This window comes from Armigeres subalbatus, chromosome 2 (genome assembly GCF_024139115.2).
Source record: "Armigeres subalbatus isolate Guangzhou_Male chromosome 2, GZ_Asu_2, whole genome shotgun sequence".
In the NCBI taxonomy this organism is placed as follows: domain Eukaryota; kingdom Metazoa; phylum Arthropoda; class Insecta; order Diptera; family Culicidae; genus Armigeres; species Armigeres subalbatus.
Genome location: NC_085140.1, coordinates 282741282 through 282764358, shown reverse-complemented (window position 1 = coordinate 282764358; position 23077 = coordinate 282741282). Strand labels below are relative to the sequence as shown.

General features: G+C 38.4%; 2 protein-coding genes across 2 annotated transcripts in view; one reads left to right on the top strand and one right to left on the bottom strand.

The window, feature by feature from the left end:
• The first annotated feature begins 1228 nt into the window (after positions 1–1228).
• On the top strand, positions 1229–21842 carry LOC134212326 (uncharacterized). The gene is made up of 4 exons (XM_062690077.1): positions 1229–1542; positions 19972–20535; positions 20593–20683; positions 20789–21842. The coding sequence occupies exons 2-4, from the start codon at positions 19975–19977 to the stop codon at positions 21799–21801; spliced, it is 1665 nt and encodes a 554-aa protein (XP_062546061.1). The 5' UTR covers positions 1229–1542; positions 19972–19974; the 3' UTR covers positions 21802–21842.
• The window catches only part of LOC134212328 (uncharacterized), a 59421-nt gene continuing 37955 nt past the window's right edge, over positions 1612–23077 (bottom strand). Inside the window, exon 4 of the mRNA XM_062690079.1 lies at positions 1612–1740. The gene's annotated coding sequence lies outside the window, so the exon portion shown is untranslated. The remainder of the gene's footprint in view (positions 1741–23077) is intronic.

The following is a 23077-nucleotide window of genomic DNA, read 5'->3' as shown; positions in this document are numbered from 1 at the left end:
TATTTTTCGTAGTAGAAAAGGGGCGCCCAATACACGTTTCGCCAAGGGCGCTGGGAGTCCACGCTACGGCTCTTAATGCACTCAAAAGTTGTGAAAAAAGATGTGCTTGCATTCTGAACTGGAATTACCATCATCTGTTCTTAATTTCAGAAAATATTAGTCAAAAACATGGTAGTGCTATTTTTATTTTGCTTAGTATAGTAGTGAGTGTCATACAAAATCAATGGAAACTAAAGTTATTATCTACCTCCACTAATGGAACAGTGTCCTACCCATTAGTGGTGCAAGTAATGTTTGGTAGTTGTTGATGTTAAATACCAACAATCTCATTTTTATTAGCAAATTTATTACTTTATGTATGCCTAATAACCGATTCAAATTGCGTCATTTATTATAATAATTATCGTGTTAAATATTAGAAAGAAAATAGAATTGGCATCAACTAACAAGTTACTCTTTTTTATGATATTTATATATAACCTAAATGAGCTATAAGGTATAAAAGCAGAAAATTGATTATTCGCTTGATTAACGTATTTTTTAATGTGAAAAATGTGAAGTCTCTTCTGTGGATTAACTAATACCTTCACTATTGGTATATTTACCCTACTCGTACAGTTTCAAAAATATAAATTTAGTAATCAGAAATTTTTGGTACAAAATATGCAACGTTTTGCGGGTGGTTTAAAAGCAAGTTTAGGAAACTCTGCAGACACCCTTCCATGGTAATATTAGATAGGTATAACAACCCGCGTGCGCCCGCGTCCGAGGAAAACATTCCTTGGCTTCGTCTGTTTTTTCTTTTATTCGAGCGATATCAGAGCGCAATGACGCCATTGATGACGATAGCAATGATGCTTGTTTTGAACTGTTATACGAGGGTGGACAGAGCAGCATAGAAATACACTTCATTGCTGAGCGAAAAGCGACGCAACGCGCTGCAGCGGTGGGTGGCGATGGATGGGTGGTTGCTTCGACACTAACAATGATGACGAGTTTTCCACCATCTCTGCCGGTGTAATTTATGCTACCAATGAGTGCGCGCCATGCTGGTGGAACAGTGTTTTCCACCAGAAGCGAATGGGGGAATCGCTGAATCATTATTTCAACCCGATTACTTAGAGAAGAGCGCGAGAGAAAAGGTTGCGCTTTGGAGAGGGAGTGTAACATAGCGTAGATAGTTTGTCGTTTCTTTCTCGAAATACTTTTACAAGATGCAAACATTTCATCAAATTCGGTTCAATTACGGGCTCAGTTTGTCGATAGACGATTGCGAGGTAAATAGTGTTTTCGAGTTACGGTGCTCTTGGTTTCTGGTTCGCGAGTGAGATGAATCGGATGCTTTCCAATTGAAGCGACGGACTTTTCAGTGGTGAAAATTAGTTATACTTAAAATGTACCAGACTTCAAAACTATGTTTAAATGTGTTTGTGTGGATAACAACAATGAATATGACTGCAAGCTTGCTCGGAAAAAGTATATTAAATGTTAATTAGTTAATGTTATTTTTTAAAACTGAGACTTGAATAGTTCAAATAAAAGGTGAGACATAATATAACATGGTTTGGGTACTTATACTGATGTTTGTTGTATAAATAGCTGCTTCATTTATTTTTTCAAATAAACTTAAAAGTAAGAACAGGGATATTACATCTCGCAACATTTATGATATATCCAGCGTGTTAATTTGAAACAATCAGTACTCAATTTGAAAATTAGGTAAGATTATATAAAATTTACCTGAAACAATAGAAAACATATTTAAATTTTCAATAAATTAAAAAGAAATAAGCCGAGAAGAAAATAAGAAATGATTTTTTAAAACGCAAAGTATTATTCGAAATCATAGAATTTTCAAAAGCAAAGTAGATCCCCGAGTTTTTGTTAAGGTAAAAAAATGACCATAAACATAGAGAATGTGTCAACCATACATATCGTCGGATTTAAGAACATACAGTTTAACTCGATGAATTGGAATTTATATCTTAAAGAAGCACTTAATAGCAAAGCTACACATGTTTCATGGATTAGTGAAGCAGCGTAATTCGATGGATTAACATTTAAAAAAAATATACAATGACCAAACATTATTTATTGGGTATATAGGCCATTGAAACCTCCAGGACTTGGTCATATTTGAACATGATGCTATGGTGTCCGGTACTAGGGTACACTTGTCTGAACCTTTTCCTTTTCCACCAAAATTCATCATCAAAATACATCGTCGGAAAAACTTGTTCAAGTTCTAAAATATAGTTTGTATCTGTTTGTAAGGGTCATTTATGATCATATTTTGTGGTATGCCAATAAACACAATCCGGATAGATACCCCAGTGCCAGTTCGTTAAATGGCTTATGTGCCCGGCACTTTCAGGAGAACTTTTTGTAAAAAAAACATGTTCACTCGAAGTAGTGTAATTTTCTGCGTCGCTACTTTTTCCTAACTGATTAATTTTTTTCTCTGCGAGTTGGCCAAGATCTGGATGAAAATATGAGCTGAACATGTCCTAAATTGAGGTTAAACAAGTCTTTTAACGGTTCAAACTACTTGATTCTCCAAAATAATGATAAAAATCAGCTGTTTTCAATTTTTAGGCCACTCCTAGCCATTTCATGAGGCCTATGAGGCGGACACATTCAAATCGTCCCAAGACTAGGGATGAATCGATACAAGTAAATACGAGTAAATACTCGATACTTTTGATTCGATACCAAGTACTTTTGGAATCGATACTTTGGTACCGATACCAAGTAAGTATCGAATTGAAGTAGTTGAATCAAGTGAGTACTCAATTCAAAATCTATTAAATTCAATATTAACCTAAATAGAAACACTCGTATTTTTTTCGTAAGAATCTTTTAATTTTTAGTATTTAAATCGAATAAATACGTTCAAGTATTTATTTTTTGCTACGAAAATTATTTTGAGCTGTATGTATTTACTTCTCCTAAGACGAGTTTGTACTATTCCATTTGATTCTACTACTTTATTGTACCTTTGACAGATACGTATTTCGATCTCAACAGTGAGACAGTCGTCAGTATCTCGTACTAAGTCGAGTCAAGTATGAGACACTGAAGACTGCCCTACTGTTGAGATCGAAATCTGTCAAAAGTACAATAATAAATAATAAATTACGCAAATATCTAGAGTAATATTGGATTTGCACAAATATTTGCAGCTGTTTTCTAATAATTCAGAAATTTACGTTGTCTATCTTCTTCTTATTGGCATTACATCCTCATACTGGAACAGAGCCGCCTCGCAGCTTAGTGTTCATTAAGCACTTCCACATTTATTAACTGCGAGGTATCTAAGCCAAGTTACCATTTTTGCATTCGTATATCATGAAGCTAACACGATGATACTTTTATGCCCAGGGAAGTCGAGACAATTTCCAATCCGAAAATTGCCTAGACCGGCACCGGGAATTGAACCCAGCCACCCTCAGCATGGTCTTGCTTTGTAGTCGCGCTTCTTACCGCACGGCTAAGGAGGGCCCCGTACGTTGTCTATAAATATAATGATTTAAAGTAACAGTTGGTTTACATTTAAAATGTATTCGCTTTTCAAACACTATCGAGATAAGTTATAAATTATAAAATTATAAAATAGATACCGTCAAACGGGGTGACTTGCAACACTTTTCAAGTTTCTTGCTCAATAATTCTGAATTGAAAGGATTTATTCATTCTACTAGTACATGATACTTTTAATGGGTCTTAATATTAGTGATTTGACATATAATCAGATATACAACAATAATAAAAATATGAAAATAATATCAAAATGATGGGTGTTGCAAGCCACCCCTACTGCGGGGTGACTTGCAACACATCATCGAATTCAATCATAACATGTTTTAGAACAACTTAATCGTAGTGATTTTTCATCCTGGGTCATTCTTCATCACTGTCAATGCAGGGGCCTTACTTGAGGGATCCCCCCTCCCCTCATTCCGCCTTTTTACAATTTCAACGTATCGATTGATATATTTAAGTCATCGGCTTGAAAGTGCTCTATGTCGGCTTAAGAATGGTGTGCACCACCAGTCATTCCCTGGATAGTTGTTTTTAAAACGGTTTTCCTTTCATTCCCCATCATCCAATTTACCACAATTATGTTAAGATCATTATTTTGAAAAGGCATTTCCGTAGCAAGCAGCAAACCATCCACAATTGTTGGATCTTCTTGGGGATTCAACACTGTTTGACCACCGGAAGTCTTAGTTTTACTGTTTTCTTTATTAAGATAATGTAAAATTGTTGTTGGGGACAAATCGTACCGCCAAGCGGAGTCTCAGATAAACAATTTGTTTTTTAACTTTTACCGCCGCCTCCATCAAAGTTTTCTTTGAAAAATTAGAAATCATGCAACTTCCTCCAGGTTTTTTGTAGTTTCGCGGCTAGTAAAGGAATTCTGTAACATAAAATCAATGCTAGTTTGAAAAAAAAATAAACTGAATCAGCAGTTTATGATAAATAAAACTATCATGTATCAGCTGTTGCAAATCACCCCGCAGGGGGACAAATTTCGAAAAAGTTGATATTTCAAAAACAAACAATTTTATTATTTTATAGTTTTTGCGGAATTACATACCTTATTAGGTACTGTAACTGGAGAGGGGATCGATTTTGGTGAAATTATTTTCAATTTGCTACACGAACTTACGATTTACGACGTTCGACTTTCAATTAACGAAAATGTTTCACAAAATAATACAAAAAAACAACAGTGAGTAATATTTTCACCTAAATATCAACTAGGCACAACAAATACAATGTAAACTAGGGATGCGTGATGACCAAGATCGATGTTTGGGTATATTTTTATTGTAAAAAAACAAAAACTTGTGGCACACCCAAGTGTTGCAAGTCACCCCGCTGTTGCAAGTCACCCCGTTTGACGGTAGGCAAATAAAAATTTAAAGTGCTTAAACTTTCCACTATTCAGTGTTTCGTCCAATATGAATTATGAATGACTATTTATGAATGACTAAATAAATTTACTTCGAATTGATGAGTACTCATATGATACAAGTAGGTATCGATACTTTTAACTCGATACTTTAGTGGTATCGATACTTTTATTCGATACTACTTGAAAGTAAAAGTATCGATACCTTAGTGGTATCGTTTCATCCCTACCTAAGACATTTAGTCGAATAACATTTTTATGCAGCTCTCGGGATCTTGGCCAATACGAGACTATCGTTCCCGAGTAGCCCGTCCGCTTGATCTGTTTAGACAAAAAAAAGAAAATATCTACCCTAAAATGATTTAATTCATTCTGAGTGGTCTTGAAACAATATACATTCAATTTATTTTTTTATTATGAAAAATCATGAAGTTTGAGCCGTCAAACGGGCGGTCTAGACCCAGGCCAATATGACCGAATGAATTTAAAGAACTCTGGAATCGCAAACATGCCATTTTCATTTTTCAAAATTGCAAACAACATTTGCATTTTTTTTCGATTTTAAGTTAAGCTTAAGGACACTTCTAACGGAAGTTTCAAACAAGGTTGTTAACGTTAATCAACGATTAACGCCGTTTCGTTTGAAAGAACGTTAATCAACGGTAACGTTAACGCTTTCCGTTAATTTAACGTTCACGGCTGCGTTATTTTTTACGTTAATGACTGTCACAACCCAATTTTCAAACTAGGGGAAATGACGGCTTTGGCAGGTTTTGTTGACCAAATTTTAGGGGGGTTTTTGTTGACCAAATTTTATGAAAGTTAGCCACAATATTCTTTGATATGTTATAGAAAACCCCCCTGACAATAATAGAACAAAACCTGCCAAAGCCGTCATTCCCCCTATCACTTTGGCAGATTTTATTATTTTATAGGCAGAAGTGTTTTTGTTGTTCAGTATAAGTTAGATTAAGCCGTAAGCCCCTTTGATATTAAGATAATTGTAGAAACATATGTAAGATCAAACAAAATTTACGTTTTTATACTAGAACATTCTCTGCTGATGTCGTCATTACTCAGCTATTGAATATCATCGCCCAGATAACAGTATATTCAACAAAAAACATCGTAGCATTTTATAATAGACTTGATTGAAATCCATCACATAATGTAAAAGACTCTAAGAAATCATTATTATTATTTTTTTAAATCTTTATTTAATTAACTTATCATTGAATTTTATTTATTGTTGTTTTAATTAGGTACATATTGATATGCCCCATGGAAAAAAACATTTTTATTTTGAATTTGTTTTGAATGAAAAGAAAAACTTAACTACTTTTTCCAAATGCTGCCATAGTGTTATTCATTATCAATTTATAGCTAATTAGGAGTTTAGTGAAAATAGGAGAGCCAAATTTCATGGACAACTGAAATTGAGGAACATTTTCCATTTTACGAAATCTGCTTTATACATATGTATGAAAGCAGTATCTTTCACCAGCGTTTTAGTTGCTGGTTGTGCTTTTGATGCGCACATCTTGAACGGTCTGAATATGTGTAGATAATAATTGGCTAGTTGCTTTTTTCAGATTCTGTCAAAGTTGGTCTGACTTGAATGGAACATATTTTCAGAATTAAGATTCTCACGTCCGAATGTGTGAGTGGCGATGAAAGGAAAACAAACACTCCTAGATTGTGCTACTCAGCAAAGTTTGGGTAAAAATGAGTATATTTCCATATATTTTTTGACTCCTTCGCAACCATCGTGATGACTCGATCAATTTTGAGGTTATGAGCAGAAGGAAAACAAACATGTATTTACACATGCCGAATTGCACACCAGTGTGCGAGCGTTAAACGTCACTCATCTCTATAACTATGGATTTTCATAGCGGTGAACTATGATTGATACTAGGATAGGATGTGTTGATTTTGCTTAGCTGCGTCGCAGCATGCGTGAAATAATAAAAATGACAGTTGTGCTCCGCCTCCGTATCGAGTGGTGTGCCCCCGAAAACGCGAGCACTTTGAAACTTGGATTCCGTCAGGAGTGACCTTAAGCATAGGATGTGGCAATTCAAATGTGACTGCCTTGCTGTTTTTCTTGTCGATTGCTTTGACGAGGTGATCACCGGGCTGTCAAATTAATTTGGTGAGAAAACTTCCAAATATTGTATATCAAACTATGTTCCCTTCCGTTTATGCATAATTTATGATTATATTATCAAAGGGCTAACTGAGATTAGTTCTACTAAAGAAAACATGATATTGACATGTTGACACATTGACAAATGACAATAAAATGATTAATTATGCTCACAAGCAGTTAATAATATTCACAACTCTTGAACAGCAGGGGGCAGCAGGGACTATGTCCAAGGGCTTGACGATCCCTCCCCAGGCCATCTGCGAGTTTTGGCGCCTGCCTAGGATGTGGTGGGGTTTGACAGTGGGCCCTGTTAAGCCTCTATAAAAAGCTGCATGTATCCGCAAGAAGGCTCCGCCAAAGCGACCGTCTGCCGCTCAAAGCGCACAAGCCCAAGTCCTGGTGTTAGGTGGGACGCTAAACAGCCCTGACACGATGGCCCTCCGGCGAGACAGGAGGTTTGCGCAGGCCCAATAAGCCGCCTGGAAAACCAATAATTACGAACAATATAAGAGATAATGCGACTCGATATAATCGGCAAAGACCTAGGCGACGAATAAAGGATCACGATTGGAAGCCTGGAACATGGAACTGCAAGTCGCTAGGTTTCGCAGGTTGCGACAGGATGATCTACGATGAATTACATCCCCGCAACTTCGACGTCGTGGCGCTGCAGGAGATTTGCTGGACAGGACAGAAAGTGTGGAAAAGCGGGCATCGGGCGGCTACCTTCTACCAAAGCTGTGGCACCACCAACGAGCTGGGAACCGGCTTCATAGTGCTGGGTAAGATGCGCCAACGCGTGATTGGGTGGCAGCCAATCAACGCAAGGATGTGCAAGCTGAGGATTAAAGGCCGTTTCTTCAACTATAGCATCATCAACGTCCACTGCCCACACGAAGGGAGACCCGACGACGAGAAAGAAGCGTTCTACGCACAGCTGGAGCAGACATACGATGGATGCCCACTGCGGGACGTCAAAATCGTTATCGGTGACATGAACGCGCAGGTAGGAAGGAGGAAATGTATAGACCGGTCATCGGACCGGATAGTCTGCACACCGTATCGAATGACAACGGCCAACGATGCATAAACTTCGCAGCCTCCCGCGGAATAGTAGTCCGAAGCACCTTCTTTCCGCGCAAAAATATCCACAAGGCCACATGGAGATCACCTAACCAAGGAAAACCAAATCGACCACGTTCTAATCGACGGTGAATTCTTCTCCCTCACGAACGTCCGCACTTACCGCAGTGCTAATTGGATCCGACCACTACCTCGTTGCAGTATGCCTGTGCTCAAAACGTGCCACACCTGATATGTGTAAGGACATAAACGGGAACCTTCTTACGAACGAGCGTGAGGTGATCCAAAGGTGGCGGCAGCACTACGAAGAATGGCGATGTGGCAGACGAAGATGGCGGTATGGTGATGGACCTGGGGGAACGCGCGCAGGACATAATTCTACCGGCTCCGGATCTCCAAGAAATCCAGGAGGAGATTGGCCGGCTGAAGAAGAACAAAGCCTCTGGGGTTGACCAACTACCAGGAGAGCTGTTAAACACGGTGGTGATGCACTGGCTAGGGCGCTGCACTGGGTCATTACCAAGATTTGGGAGGAGGAAGTTTTGCCGCAGGAGTGGATGGAAGGTGTCGTGTGTCCCATCTACAAAAAGGGCGATAAGCTGTATTGAAACAACTACCGCGCAATCACATTGCTGAACGCCGCCTACAAGGTATTCTCCCAAATTTTATGCCGTCCACTAGCATCAATTGCAAGGGAGTTCGTGGGGCAGTACCTGGCGGGTTTTATGGGCGAACGCTCCACCACGGACCAGGTGTTCGCCATTCGCCAAGTACTGCAGAAGTGCCGCGAATACAACGTGCCCACACATCATCTATTCATCGACTTCAAAGCCGCATATGATACAATCGATCGGGACCAGCTATGGCAGCTAATGCACGAAAACGGATTTCGGGATAAACTGACACGGTTGATCAAAGCGACGATGGATCGGGTGATGTGCGTAGTTCGAGTTTCAGGGGCATTCTCGAGTCCCTTCGAAACCCGCAGAGAGTTATGGCAAGGTGATGGTCTTTCGTGTCTGCTATCCAACATCGCTTTGGAAGGGGTAATACGAAGAGCAAGGATTAACACGAGTTGTACAATTTTCAATAAGTCCGTCCAGCTATTTGGCTTCGCCGACGACATAGATATTATGGCACGTAACTTTGAGAAGATGGAGGAAGCCTACATCAGACTGAAGAGGGAAGCCAAGCGGATCGAACTAGTCATCAACACGTCGAAGACGAAGTACATGATAGGAAGAGGCTCAAGAGAAGACAATGTGAGCCACCCACCGCGAGTTGGCATCGGTGGTAGAAGAATTTGTGTACTTGGGCTCACTGGTGACTGCCGAAAATGATACCAGCAGAGAAATTTGGAGACGTATAGTGGCTGGAAATCGTACATACTTTGGACTCCGCAAGACGCTCCGATCGAAAAGAGTTCGCCGCCGTACCAAACTGACAATCTACAAAACGCTCATTAGACCGGTAGTCCTCTACGGACACGAGACCTGGACGATGCTCGTGGAGGACCAACGCGCACTCGGAGTTTCCGAAAGGAAAGTGCTGCGTACCATCTATGGTGGGGTGCAGATGGCGGACGGTACGTGGAGAAGGCGAATGAACCACGAGTTGCATCAGCTGTTGGGAGAACCATCCATTGTTCACACCGCGAAAATCGGACGACTGCGGTGGGCCGGGCACGTAGCCAGAATGTCGGACAATAACCCGGTGAAAATGGTTCTCGACAACGATCCGACGGGTACAAGAAGGCGAGGTGCGCAGCGGGCAAGGGGAATCGATCAGGTGGAAGATGACTTGCGGACCCTCCGTAGACTGCGTAGTCTGAATAAATAATAACTCTTGAACATAATTTAGATGACGATTGCAGGTCAAAATAAAATGCCAATAAATTTGAATATGAACATTTAAGTTTGTTGCAAAATATCAATTGATTACCTGCAATACGACAAAACCAACAACAACTGCCCTACGGAAAACGCGCCGCCGTTGTTCGAAGTAATCAATTGTCATTTTCATCCAATCCAATACTACTGTTATAGAGCCTAAGCATTATTTCTAAATTGTTAGTTCTTAGGGGTGGTGGGGGTAAATTGGACACCCTAAGAATTGCTGCTGATTATCAAGTGGCTATCAAGAAAATTTATTGTTCAATGCAGGTGTGTCGAAGCTTATCTTATTGGTTAACAAAGCCTGTTGTGAAAAAATTTGAAAAAATATTTCAATATGTTTTTTTGATCATTTTAAATTAGTCCAAAATAGTTCAATTTATTTAAATAAAACAAATAAGTTGATCTAAATACTTTAAACCAAATACATATTCTTAATAATACTCAAAATGTTACCTGACAGGTATAAACAGACAAGCAGACTTACCGTGCTTGGTCAAAATTATAGGGCGGGATATTTTTTTAAATATTCAATTAACCATTGCTTAGTGAAATATTACCAGGTTCCTTTGGTTTTGGCATGGTTCGGCAGGAAATTCATCTAGTTTTGAAAAAACGGGTTAAAAATCATGTTCATGGAGTTCATGGAGAAATTCCGGATTATTTGAGGGCATGTCAAAAATGCTAGATTTTATGCGCCTACATTATTAAAATGGATGAAATGTTGGCCCTTGTTATACTCTTTTACAGAAATTAGAGCATTTACTGATTGATTGATATAATAATATCACAGATCGGATGAAAAACATCTGAAATTGGATGTTTTCATGAACGATGTGCGTTGTATGAAAATATTCGTTCAGGAATGTAGAAATTGTGGGAAAATGTGTGTGTGGAGCGTAAATGACCAGATTCCCCTTTTCTTCACCTCGTGATTGATGATCCCACTGTCAACCGAACCGATTAAGGTTGAAATTTGAGCTAGTTTATCTCCATTTCTCTGTCAGAACATTGCTCACTTTACCCCCAGGCGACATGACCAATTTACCCCCATAGCTACATGTTTTTCGAATAACACCTAAACTAAGAAAGAAGTTAAAAAACTATCTTCCATCAACCAGTTCCGCTTCATACCAAGCAAAATGAATGATGTGAACGATATTTTGGGTTAAAACTACTAACTCAGAGTTTTCATGGCTTAAACGCAACAGTGCCAAAATTACATCAAACTAGCATTTTGGGAAAGTGCGCAGAATTTTGCTAAAATCTAGCTGTTAAATAGATATTTCATGATTTGAAATAGCTCGGAGAGTATGAAATGCTTAATTTATTATGTAGCGTGGAAAATAATACGAGAAATCCATAAACAGGGGATAAACAAGCCGTTACCCACTATACCCCGCCTGTTCACTTTACCCCCGCTACCCCTAAATGAAATCAAAAAGTTTGTTCTATAGAAAACTCAAAAACACGACTATAGAAAACCCAAAAACACAGTCTTGTGTCCTGTAACATTGCGGTCATAATAGTGACGCTGGGAAGTTCTATCACCTGTTTGTCGTGTTCCTTTAACAAACAAAATCAAATAATGTTAATTATGGCGATTTTAAGCAAATAAATTTGATTTCCATAATCACATATATCACAAACTCGATTGTTACAAACAAAGTAACGTCTTCTATCTGTCAATCATTTAAGTTGATTAAGACCTGGGAATTAAGACTACGCACCCTAGACCAATTTCAGTTCGAGCTTGATGGCTTTCTTCAGAACTCATAAAACCGTTGCATTTTGACAATTTTTCAACTTTCCCCTTAAAATTGATCAACTATTAGCAGGGTTCGGATTTCTCACTCACTCACGCGACAACTGATCACTCCACCATGCATTTTATCCGGATAAATTACAGTGCGATAAACTCCGGCACAAGCGATGGTGCGAAAAATTGTTATCCTTCTTCCCATGCTTCGCGAAAATCAAATGCTGCTTACTTTGCCTCTCCAAGCTGATTGAATCTGACGATGCGCCACGATAAGCAGAAGGTTCAATACAGCAGTTTTTCTCTTCGCTTTCAATCAATTCATGTGGTGGTGTGGTTATAGTGGGCGCACTGAAAATTTTAAAATTGTTTTGGGTTCGAATCCCGTTGCGGTATGTACAAACACAGCTGATCCCAGGACGAATCGATTAGTTAGGAAATCTTGCAAATCGGTCAGTCCGTTGGTGAGTTATATCGCCCCAAAGAAAATATAAACTCATTTTTATATATAGAGAAAGATAGAAGATAGAAGAAGATTATTACAGTGTTGACCCGATTTTGTCACACTCCGATTTTGTCTACCCCCAATTTTATCACGTTTTCTACCCGATTTTGTCACCCTAAAAATTTCTGGCATTCTTTTTATTTTCGTAAATAATATCACAAACACCATTGATTTTCATGAAATAACTTTCACCGCCTGTAGTTTATTATGAATGACTTCTGAGTACCTGCGAAAGATTCTTTAAGCAATTTAGACAAGAAATAACGGGTACCATTCACATATTTTGCCTTTCCAATGCATAAAATGATTCATATTTGTGGAATGAATTGAATAATTGGAAATATTTTTTTTCCGATTTTGTCACATACTCTGTTTTATCACCCCAAAATTCACCAGGGGGGTAATAAAATCGGGATATTACTGTATATGGATTGCCCCAGGGGAACCTGTGGAAGGGGACATTTCAGTTTTAGCACGAAAAGTGGACTTTGTGGCCATGTGGTTTACGACGTCGATCGTCTAGACGCATGTGCTATGGAGTGTGGGTTCAATTTTCAGATATGGAGGAAACTTTTCGAGATCGAAAAATTCTACACTGGTTCACTGATCGAAGACGGTGTTCCCTGTCCTTTAAAACCAGTTATTCGACGGCTCTTTTTTCATGATTTTCGATCAGGAAGTCAATATAAATCAATGGTCTAGACTTCTTCGAGCGCTCCCAGGACATTCTGATTACCCCAGAGGAACCTGTAGAAGGGGACATTTCAGGTTTAGCACCAAAATCAGTTAGTTTTCCTTCCTTCCGGCTCCAAATCTCCAGGAAATCCAGGAGGAGATCGGCCAATACAATAAAGCCCCTGGAGTTGACCAACAACCAGGAGAGCTGTTTAAAAACGGTGGTGATGCACTGGCTAGAGCGCTGCACTGAGTAGTTACCTTAGCAAAATTTGGGAGGATGCGGTTCTGCCGCAGGAGTGGATGGAAGGTGTCGTGTGTTCCATCTACAAAGAGGCAATAAGCTGGATTGTAGCAACTACCGCGTAATCACATTTTTGAACGCCGCCTACAAGGTACTCTCCATGGGGGGTCCCGTAGCGTAATTGGCTACACGTTCGCCTTACAAGCGAATGGTCATGGGTTTGATTCCCAGCCCCTCCACCAAACCCTCGTCAGTCGCCGGATCCGCAGCTCATACGAAGGCGTTTTGGGGAACGCGCCTCACCGTCACGGCTGCCTGACGACGACTGGCAACTTGTTCTTCTCGGAGGCATTCCTCCAACGTTACCCGGATAATGGCAACCGACCAATGCAACGATCATTGCTAAGGATCACGCAAAGTGTCTTGGGACTATTAAAAAAGATGATGATTCTTTTACCAAGACAACTTATGAAATATTAGAAGTAATGATGCAAAAACACTTCCCGTGTTGTATCACCAATTTACATTAGGACCAGAATGTATCTGCATCGCAAACTAGTGTAAATGAAGCGAGGCGAGATTATTAGCTTATCGTCCATCATATTAAAAATAATGGAAAAACTAATAGATGAGCATATAAAATCATCCTATTTAACGAAAACTCCTCTAAGCTGAAATCAGTTCGCGTATCAGGAGGGGAAATCTTCAATAACAGCGCTTCACAAGTTAGTTACAAAATTGGAAAAATCTTTAGAAGCTAAAGAAATTTCACTTGCAACGTTCCTTGACACTAGGGACGTTCCGATACTTCAAAATATCGATATTTGATTCGATATGATAATCGAATCAAAGTATCGATATCACCGATATATTGGAATGAAAATATCGATATATCGGATAATCATATGATATTTCAGAAATGAGAATATTTAGAATATATTTGTTGAAGTAATTCAATTACTGTGGTTATTACCATATCACCCTTATTGCAATAAGTATTAGAATTAGAAAAAAAAACTTCACGTTATTATTTTAAATAAACTAAACAAAACTTTGTATCTATTACTTAATCTTATTTGCTTCTAGAGTGTGCCAGACCAAGAATCATCGGTGGCGGCATTCGTCGTAGTTTTAACCGGTAGCGGCGGCGTTTTTGGCATGATACTGACATCACTATTTCACTCAAAAAAAATCAACTGAAGTTTCGAGACATTTTTTTTTATTTTTCCTCTGGTTATTCTGATTCTTATCAGCAGAAAATTCTCTTTTCGTAATTTTAACGGAATTTTTTTATTAATTTAATGTTTAAAGAAAAATCTGAATTTACACGAGAAAATCAAGTGAAATATTTTTAACGAAAAAAGAAAATTCTCTTAAACTTTCACGAGGAATTATGTTTCCTTGAGTTTCGGCAGGAAATTCTCATCAAAATTTACGCTAAAACTTCCATCAGAAATAAAAATTTTAATTTTCATCAGAAAACTTGCAGAAATATTTTGAACTTCCTAAGGAAATTCTTTTTAATTCCTACGAGGCATTTTTTTGAATTTTTAAAGCAAATTTTCATATGTTTTCAATTTTTTCTAAATTCCCATTTCCATAAATATCTTCTTGATTTCTAAAGTTAATTCATCTAATTTGTCATAAGAACATGCCAAATATATAATTGAATCCGTGAAAGGATTCAAGGGCCAGTGGCATGGCAAATGTTACACAACGGCGCGTCAATGCAAAGTGTCAAGTTATCAAAACTATTTGTGATGGAAGCGCACACTTCACACCAAATGCTCCGAGAAAAATTATCTGAACAATTAAAAATACGACATTCCTATCCATTTTGAAGTATTTTTTTTTACAAAATACAGTGCAATTATTATTCTGTTGTTACCGATATTACCGATATATTGAAAACAAAATATCGATACAAAAATATCGTATATCGAAACAAAAATATCGATATTCCGATATATCGGAAGTATCGGAACGTCCCTACTTGACACTGAAGGAGCGTTCGATAACACATCTCACTGCTCCATGAAGAATACTATGTTGAAACGATGCTGGGTCATTAGGCCGAAGGCCGTTAGGCCGAAGGTCATTAGGCCGAATGAGAACTGGAGAAGAGTGAGGAAGAAGTAGAAAGAAAGAAAAAAAAAGAAAAAAGGAGGAAGAAGGAAGACGGAAGAAGGAAGAAGGAAGAAAGAAGAACGAAGGAGGAAAAATGAAGAAGGAAGAAGAAAGAAGGAAGAAAAAAGAAGGAAGAAGGAAGAAGCAATTAGGAAGACGGGAGAAAGAAGGAAGAAAGAAGAAGGAAGAAGGGAGAAGGAAGAAGGAAGAAGAAAGAAGGAAGACGGGAGAAAAAAAGAAGAAGGAAAAAAGAAGAATGAAGAAGGAAGATGGAAGAAGGGAGAAAGAAGAAGGAAGAAGGAAGAAGTAAGAAAAAAGAAAGAAGAAGAAAGAAGGAAAAAGGAAAAAGGAAGAAGGAAGAAACAAAGAAAAGGAAGAAGAAAGAAGGTAGAAGGAAGAAAGAAGAAGGAAGAAGGAAGAAGGTAGAAAAAAGAAGGAAGCAGGAAGAAAGAAGAAGAAAGAAGGGAGAAGGAAGTAGGAAGAAGGAACAAAAAAGAAGAAAGAAGGAAAAAGGAAAAAGAAAGAAGGAAGAAAAAATAAGGAAGAAAGAAGAAGGAAGAAGAAGAAGGAAGGAGAAATAAGGAAGAAATAAGAAGGAAGAAGGGAGAAATAAGAAGGAAGAAGGAATAAGAAAGAAGGGAGCAGGAAGAAAAAAAGAAGGAAGAAGTAAGAAGGAAGAAGGAAAAAGAAAAAAGAAAAAAGAAAAAGGAAGAAAGAAGAAGGAAGAAGGAAAAAGGAAAAAGGAAAAAGGAAGAAGGAAGAAAGAAGAAAGAAGAAGGAAGAATGAAGAAGGAAGAAGGACGAAGGATGAAGGAAGAAGCAAGAAGGAAGAAGGAAGAAAGAAGAAGGAAGAAAGAAGAAGGAAGAAATAAGAAAGAAGAAGGAAGAAAGAAAAATGAAGAAAACAGATAGAAGAAGGAAGATGCAAGAAGGGAGAAGGAAGAAGAGGTAAGATGAAGAAAGAACTTCTCATTTTTCACTTTTTGCTTCTTTTTGCTAATTCGGCCTAATGACCGTTCGGCCTAATGATCATTCGGCCTAATGATCTTCGGCCAAATGGCCTTTGGCCTAATGGCCTGACACCGTTGAAACGAGGTTTCGATGTATGCATTTTGAGTGGATTGGTGAGATGTTATCAAAAAGAGAAATATATGCAAACCTTGGAAGCTCATGAATTAGTGTGAGGGCAGTAAAAGGGTGTCCTTAAGGAGGCGTGCTATCACCTCTATTCTAGAGTGCTTTGAAAATAGGTCGTATGTGCAAAAGAGAGTCTCTCTTTGGATCTATTCTCTTTCGATTATTACGAAACTATACAAAAGTTTACTCCGAATTTCTTGTTAGATATCCAAAGACAATAGCTTTGTTTATCATGCTGAAGTGGAAATGTAGCAAAACATGCAAAACTAACCGATATATTAGCGAAAGAGAGCGTGACCAAAGAGAATCTCTCGTTTGCACATACGACCTATTCTCAAAGCAATCTAGTATTGTAGTCTTTAATCGTTGATGATCTTCTCCAACAATTGGAAGCTCGAGGCTTCGAAATAATTGGCATCGTAGATGATATAGTTATACACCCAGGTTTTTTTAACACGGTTTGGTTTTGGTCGTTTAAGACCTTCAGCGTCAATGAAGCATTGAGTTAACCCCACCAAAAAATTCACAAAAAATCAAAGAAAATTCAGGGGGTATTTGAAAAGCTGTAAAAGTTTAGGTTAACCGAGAAATTAATGAATTCTAACCGCGTAAAAAAAACCTGGGTTTATTGGTCAAAGGGAAATATGACTGTGTAAAATATGACCGAATGCAAGTTGCCTTAAATTTCATCACATTATGGTGTGGACAAGAAGGATTGAACATAAATCCTTCAAAAACCACAGTAGTAGCGTTTACAAGGAAAAGAATTAATTCATTTCCTATTTTGATATTGAAAGGCGATGATTTGAAACTTTCAAATTCAGTCAAGCATCTTGGTGTACGACTTGAAAGTAAGCTGAATTGTAACTCACATCTTGAAGAATCAATTAGCAAAGCTACAAGTGCTTTATGGATAAGTAAGGCAACGTTCGGTAAAAAGTGGGGATTAAAGCCAAAAATGATTCAATGGATTTATGCGGCGATTGTAAAACCCAGAATGTCTTATGCTGCTTTAATATGGTGGCCTAAAACAAAAGAAAGGGTGGTGCAAAAGAAGTTGGAAAAACTTCGAAGATTAGATACCCTTTCCATAACGGGTGCAATAAGAAGCACGTCGAACAAAGCACTAGACCCTTTGCTCCATGATGCATCAAAACTGAACAATCAAGTTGGAGCAGGCGTGGCGGGGTTTAATATTTAGATTTCCATGGGCAAGTGGCCAACTGTTTTCCAAGCTGAAGTTCAGGCTATTCTGGAATGCTCCAATGTATGATTTCGTCGAAATTATAGGCATTCAAATATTAGCATAATGTCTGATAGTCAAGCAGCATTGAACGCCTTGAAATCAGCAACTTGTCTGGGAATGTGTTCAATCACTCCAAAGCTTGGCCTGTCGTAACATAGTGAACATGTATTGGGTTCCCGGTCATTGTGGCATTGAAGGCAACGAACAAGCTGATATTGTCTATCCGGAATAAATTTATACCGCTTTTTATACCGAAGTTGGATTTTTCTCCAGATACAGGCAACTTTCCCAACTTCGGAAGTAGTGCGCTGGATTCGCCTAAAGATGCGCTAGACAACGCGTCAATTAGTTTGACAAATAAAACTTCGGAAGAAAGTTCGGTTCGGAAGTCCCGACTTCCGAATTCTAAGTTGGTGCTACGCCGACAATATGCTGGCAAGACTTGGATCATCTCGACAATTTATAGCTCCGGAACCATTTTGTGGTGTATCTGCGTGTGCTCTTAGAATGGAACTCAAATCCTGGGAACATGGGAAAAATAGAGGACATGTGGTAAAACACCGTTTTATTAAACGCAACGTATTGAGTACTCGCAAGATTGTAGATCTTCCAAAAAAGATCTATGTACTTACGCAGGTCTTATAACAGACCATTGTCCTAGTCGATATCGCTTGGAGCTGTTAGGAAAACTTCAAGATGATGTATGTCGTTCCTGTGGCATACATGTTGAGGACTCGGGGCATATTTTATGTCATTGTCCGGAAATTTAAAAAAAAAAACAGTTCTTCAACAGGGGGCTGATAGAATCCTCTGAAGTTTGGAGAACAAATCCCAATACGATAGTAAAGTTCATCACAACCATAAAACCGAATTGTGACAACGCTGCAAGTTAAGGCGATGCGATTGCACTACATAACAGTAATGCGTAAACTTGACAAAGCTATATCAAATGGGGCATATATCACTAATTGTCGCAGTGATTAAAATACCCAACAAGGAAAAAAAACCAGGGATGCCAGGATCATTTAAAATTTTTTTTTTTCCATTTCCATTTTTGCCAGGTGCTACTAAGACCTTCAACCTGGAAGTAAGTAATCATCAATTGTCTATTTTATATTTATGATTCACCTCATGATAGAAACCATTAATAAAGAGCCGTCGGGTGACTGGTTTGGTCGTTAAACTGGAATGTTCCTTTCAGCACGTTAGCCTGAGGCAATCCGTAGGTCCTGGAAGCGATCAGAGCCGTCAATGGTCTATTTTATATCCATACTTAGCTTCCTGATCAAAAACCATGAAAAAAATGAGCCGTCGAATGACTAGTTTTGGTGCTAAAACTGAAATTTCCCCATCCACAGGTTGGGGCACCCAAGCGGCTCCAGGATCCATCTATTCAGTTGGTTTTTCATTCTTAACACATTAGAAGTCTTCTGGAATAAAATCATAGTGGACGATTTGTCAAAAACGAGATTCAAATGGTAGACGTAGTGGTAAGACGCGCGGCTACAAAGCAAGAGCATGCTGAGGGTGGCTGGGTTTGTTTCCCGGTGCCGGTCGAGGTTTAGAAACCTCGCAGTTAATAACTGTGAAAGTGCTAAATGAACACTAAGCTGCTAGGCGGCAATGTCCAAGTGGGGAATGTAATGCCAATAAGAAGAGAGGAAGATCATCAAAATTTGCCTATTCCACTTATTTTACCCATTCCCTGTAAGTTGAAAAGCAAGCAAAGTTCAATATGGAGTTTAGAGCCATTGAAGAATAAGAAGAAGAATAGTAATTAAACATTGATGAATATCATTTGGTGCAATAAAATTAATAATTTTAGATGTTAATATTAAATTATTTTTATAAATTCAGTATTTTCGTGAAATTTAAATTATTGTGGTTCCAGAGAAGTCTACTACTGTAGACTCGCATATTTTCTTCACGCAAAAACAGTTTTCTTGATTTTTATATGTACTATACAAGAAAATAGTAGACCTAATATTAGACACTTCATCGAGTCAATGAACTGCAAACAAAATTTTAGAAAGAGTTACGTTCAATTACTATTTAATATGGATTATTTCATACTAGAAACTTATGATCAAATTAATTCTACAATTACACGAGTAAACACTCAACATGCAATATAAATTTATTTAAATAAGAATCTTAAGTCATGGAACAATGTTGCCGAAACAGCCCTTCTCCATAGAAAATTTAATGAAATGTATTTTTTACTATCCTGCAGCGCATGATGACTCCCGAATGGGATATAAATGATGCACACATACCCTTTGTTCAGGATATTTCATATGATAAATTCAACGATTGGGCAGATGGTCACTGCCGTTATATCTATCTCACAACGGACGACCAAGCACGGAAGCATATATCTGGCTGGGCAATGCGAAACACCAATAATCACAATGTAAGCATCCTGAAGAAAAGCTGTCTAGGAGTTCTTATATGTTCAGCACGTTGCTGCCTACCGAACGGGAGCCAAATACATCTACGCCCTGCAATATGTGATAAAGCCCGCAGAAAGCAGCAAGGTCGAGCTTGCCCCAATCGAAGTTGCAAAAATGGTCGTTTAGAAATATTGCCCTGTCGAGGCCACTGCGGATACCCGGTTACACATTATTGGCGGCACACGGATAAAGCCATCTTCTTTCAAGCCAAAGGATGTCACGATCACCCAAAGCCAGAATCGAAAACGTCGGGAGAAACAAGGAAGCTAGTGGGCGTTTCATCCAAAACCAAAGCCAAAAAATTATCCGTACTGCTGCTAAGAGATGCAGCATTGGGAAATAAAGTAAATCATAAATTTCTTCCGCTAACTATTATCTATATCCGAATATTTTTTTTTCAGCTGATGTCATTGAAAAATGCAGTCAAGCCTGCCAGTCAAGTTTCTGGAGAAATTCTTCAACCTCCACCATTGATACCAGACTCTAACATAGGTAAGGCTAAAGACACTACAGTGTCATTAGGAAAGATATTCAAATGATCTTCATTTTTCTTTCATCGTTAAAAATTTGTATTTGTTTTTAAAATATTTATTTCAGATAAACAAAAATGCCAAATTTGTTGCAAATTACAGTGTACTTGCAGAAGCACAAACGTAGCTTGTACGTTATCAACCAAAAGTAGTGATATGTTGAACACGAATATTTTTCATGACAATGCCTATGGATGTACACAATCGACGACATGGTCTTGCTATTCAAACGCACCGGGGAATCAGATATACGACACAAATAATTGTACAAATAGTCAAAACATTGCCAGCTATTCTTCGAATAATATCGAAAGTTTTCAACCAGATGAAATATTTCAACTAGACCAACCACTAAGAGCAAATTTGCAGCAAACTGCCAATTTGAATCCACCCCCAACAACGCTTCTAGATCTTGGTAGTGGCGCAATTTATAAAAAATGTAATCAGATTACACCCGACTACTTCATAGGAGGAAATGGTAATATGTTTAGTGATAGTTACTTAGGACATACGGGAACATGTTCCAGTATTCCATCATATGATAGCAAACCTTCAATACAATCCACAATTTATTCCAACAAGTCGACAGGATCGTCAGTCAGTCATTTGCCGACTGTTTCTCAGTATTCTTTAGATATAACAAAAACCATCAAAAAAGAATTTGGTTCTAAACCTTACGATTGCAATAATGCTCAAAAGACACGATATGACTGTGATAATCAAATAAACTTCAAGAAAACTAGTAAGATCATTGGCTCAACACACCTCATGAACAACAACAGTAGCAGCTCTACCATTCCATATGAAAGAACTCAGCAGAATGTTTATGGCTCAACTTGTGACGAGATCAATTACTGCTTCCAAAATGAATCGAGTACTTATCAGCATAGCTATAGCGTCAACTACGTCCCCACCGGTGCAGAATCATCGAACGTAAGCATAACGAACATATATCCTGAGGATTGCTACCGTTCTTCTGGAAATACATACGGAAGATCTAACCATCACAATGCCGGAACTGGAACACACCTTCAACCAACGAATTCGGAAGTTCCCATTGCTCCGTATGATTTTTACTAGACCTAATTATTCTGGCACGATTAAACTGCAAAATGCAATAATGTTTGTTTTTTTTTTCAGAAAATATCACATCATTATTTAACGCAGTCCGTAAATTGTCACCGGTACAATCAGAGTTTTGTAAAGAGCAAATTCCGTTACCGTCTGCATGTTGCAGGACCTAATCTAGTACGTGATCCACAGAATGCTCTATTCGCAACAGCAATACGTATATTTTTACATTACGGGAAACGTCATTGTCACATGTAACCCATGTAACATGTTCCGATTCCGACACATAACATATAGGCATTTTTGCCCATACAATATGTGCGTATATCATGCGATTTGGTTTGACTCAGAGGTCTCTACTATATCTCTACCCGCAATAATGTTCTTCGTCTTGGTTGAGCTAATGGCCTATCCTTGCCATCTCCCTCTTCCGAGACAAAAGCCTCCGGCACTGTTGTTGCACGAATCAGCCTAATCAGTTTCGCCGGCAGACTATATTCAGACACTAGCAGACCCGACAAACTTTGTTTCGCCTTAAATTGATTTATTCTCTGATAAATTCACAAGTTATGCAGAAATTTTTGTTTTATTTGCATGGGGGCCCCCCTTTCCAAAAGGGGGAGGGGTCTCGAACCATCTTAAAAACCTTCCCCGGTCCCAAAACCCTCTGCAAAAAATTTTTCACGCCCATCAGTTCATTAGTCTCGGAGTGTATAAGGTTTAGACAGACAGAAATTCATTTTTATGTATATAGAAGAAGAAGATTATATGTCATATACATCTATATTCACTAAGTCATATGCCAATATATATAGATTATAATACGAAATCAAGTAAAGAACTGACTTATAACTTGCCCCCTGACTATGTTCAGCGGAATGTTGATCTGCAGGGTCGGAATTAAGGGAAACGGTGTAAAGCACTCCACGTCACTCACAAACTACTTCCAGCAGGAGCTCATGCTAAGAGCAGTGTTGTGCTGAATCATTATCAGACGATAATGATTGCAATTTTCATGTGAAAACTTTTCACGTGAAAACAGTAGGCGAGTTGTCGCCGGTGACAATCTCTCAAATTATGTACTCAAACGATAATAAACACAGAATTTTCATTCAAACATAATTCTTTACTATGATCAGCTAATTGACAACAGTCCCGTTATATCTTCTATTTGGCGTTATGGTTTCATGGTAGTAAGCAAAAAGTGTTCAAAATGTAACGGTAAGTGCTTCAAATCAAGATACGACTTTCGAACGATTCTTAATCGCAGGCGAGTTTTTATCAC

What these genes read in the sequence shown, in the direction of transcription:
- LOC134212326 (XM_062690077.1), top strand. Translation starts at nt 19,975, where the DNA reads ATGATGACTCCCGAATGGGATATAAATGATGCACACATACCCTTTGTT. An exon ending in ATGCAGCATTGGGAAATAAA is followed by an intron (nt 20,536 to 20,592) that starts GTAAATCATAAA and finishes TTTTTTTTTCAG; the next exon opens with CTGATGTCATTGAAAAATGC. An exon ending in GATACCAGACTCTAACATAG is followed by an intron (nt 20,684 to 20,788) that starts GTAAGGCTAAAG and finishes TATTTATTTCAG; the next exon opens with ATAAACAAAAATGCCAAATT.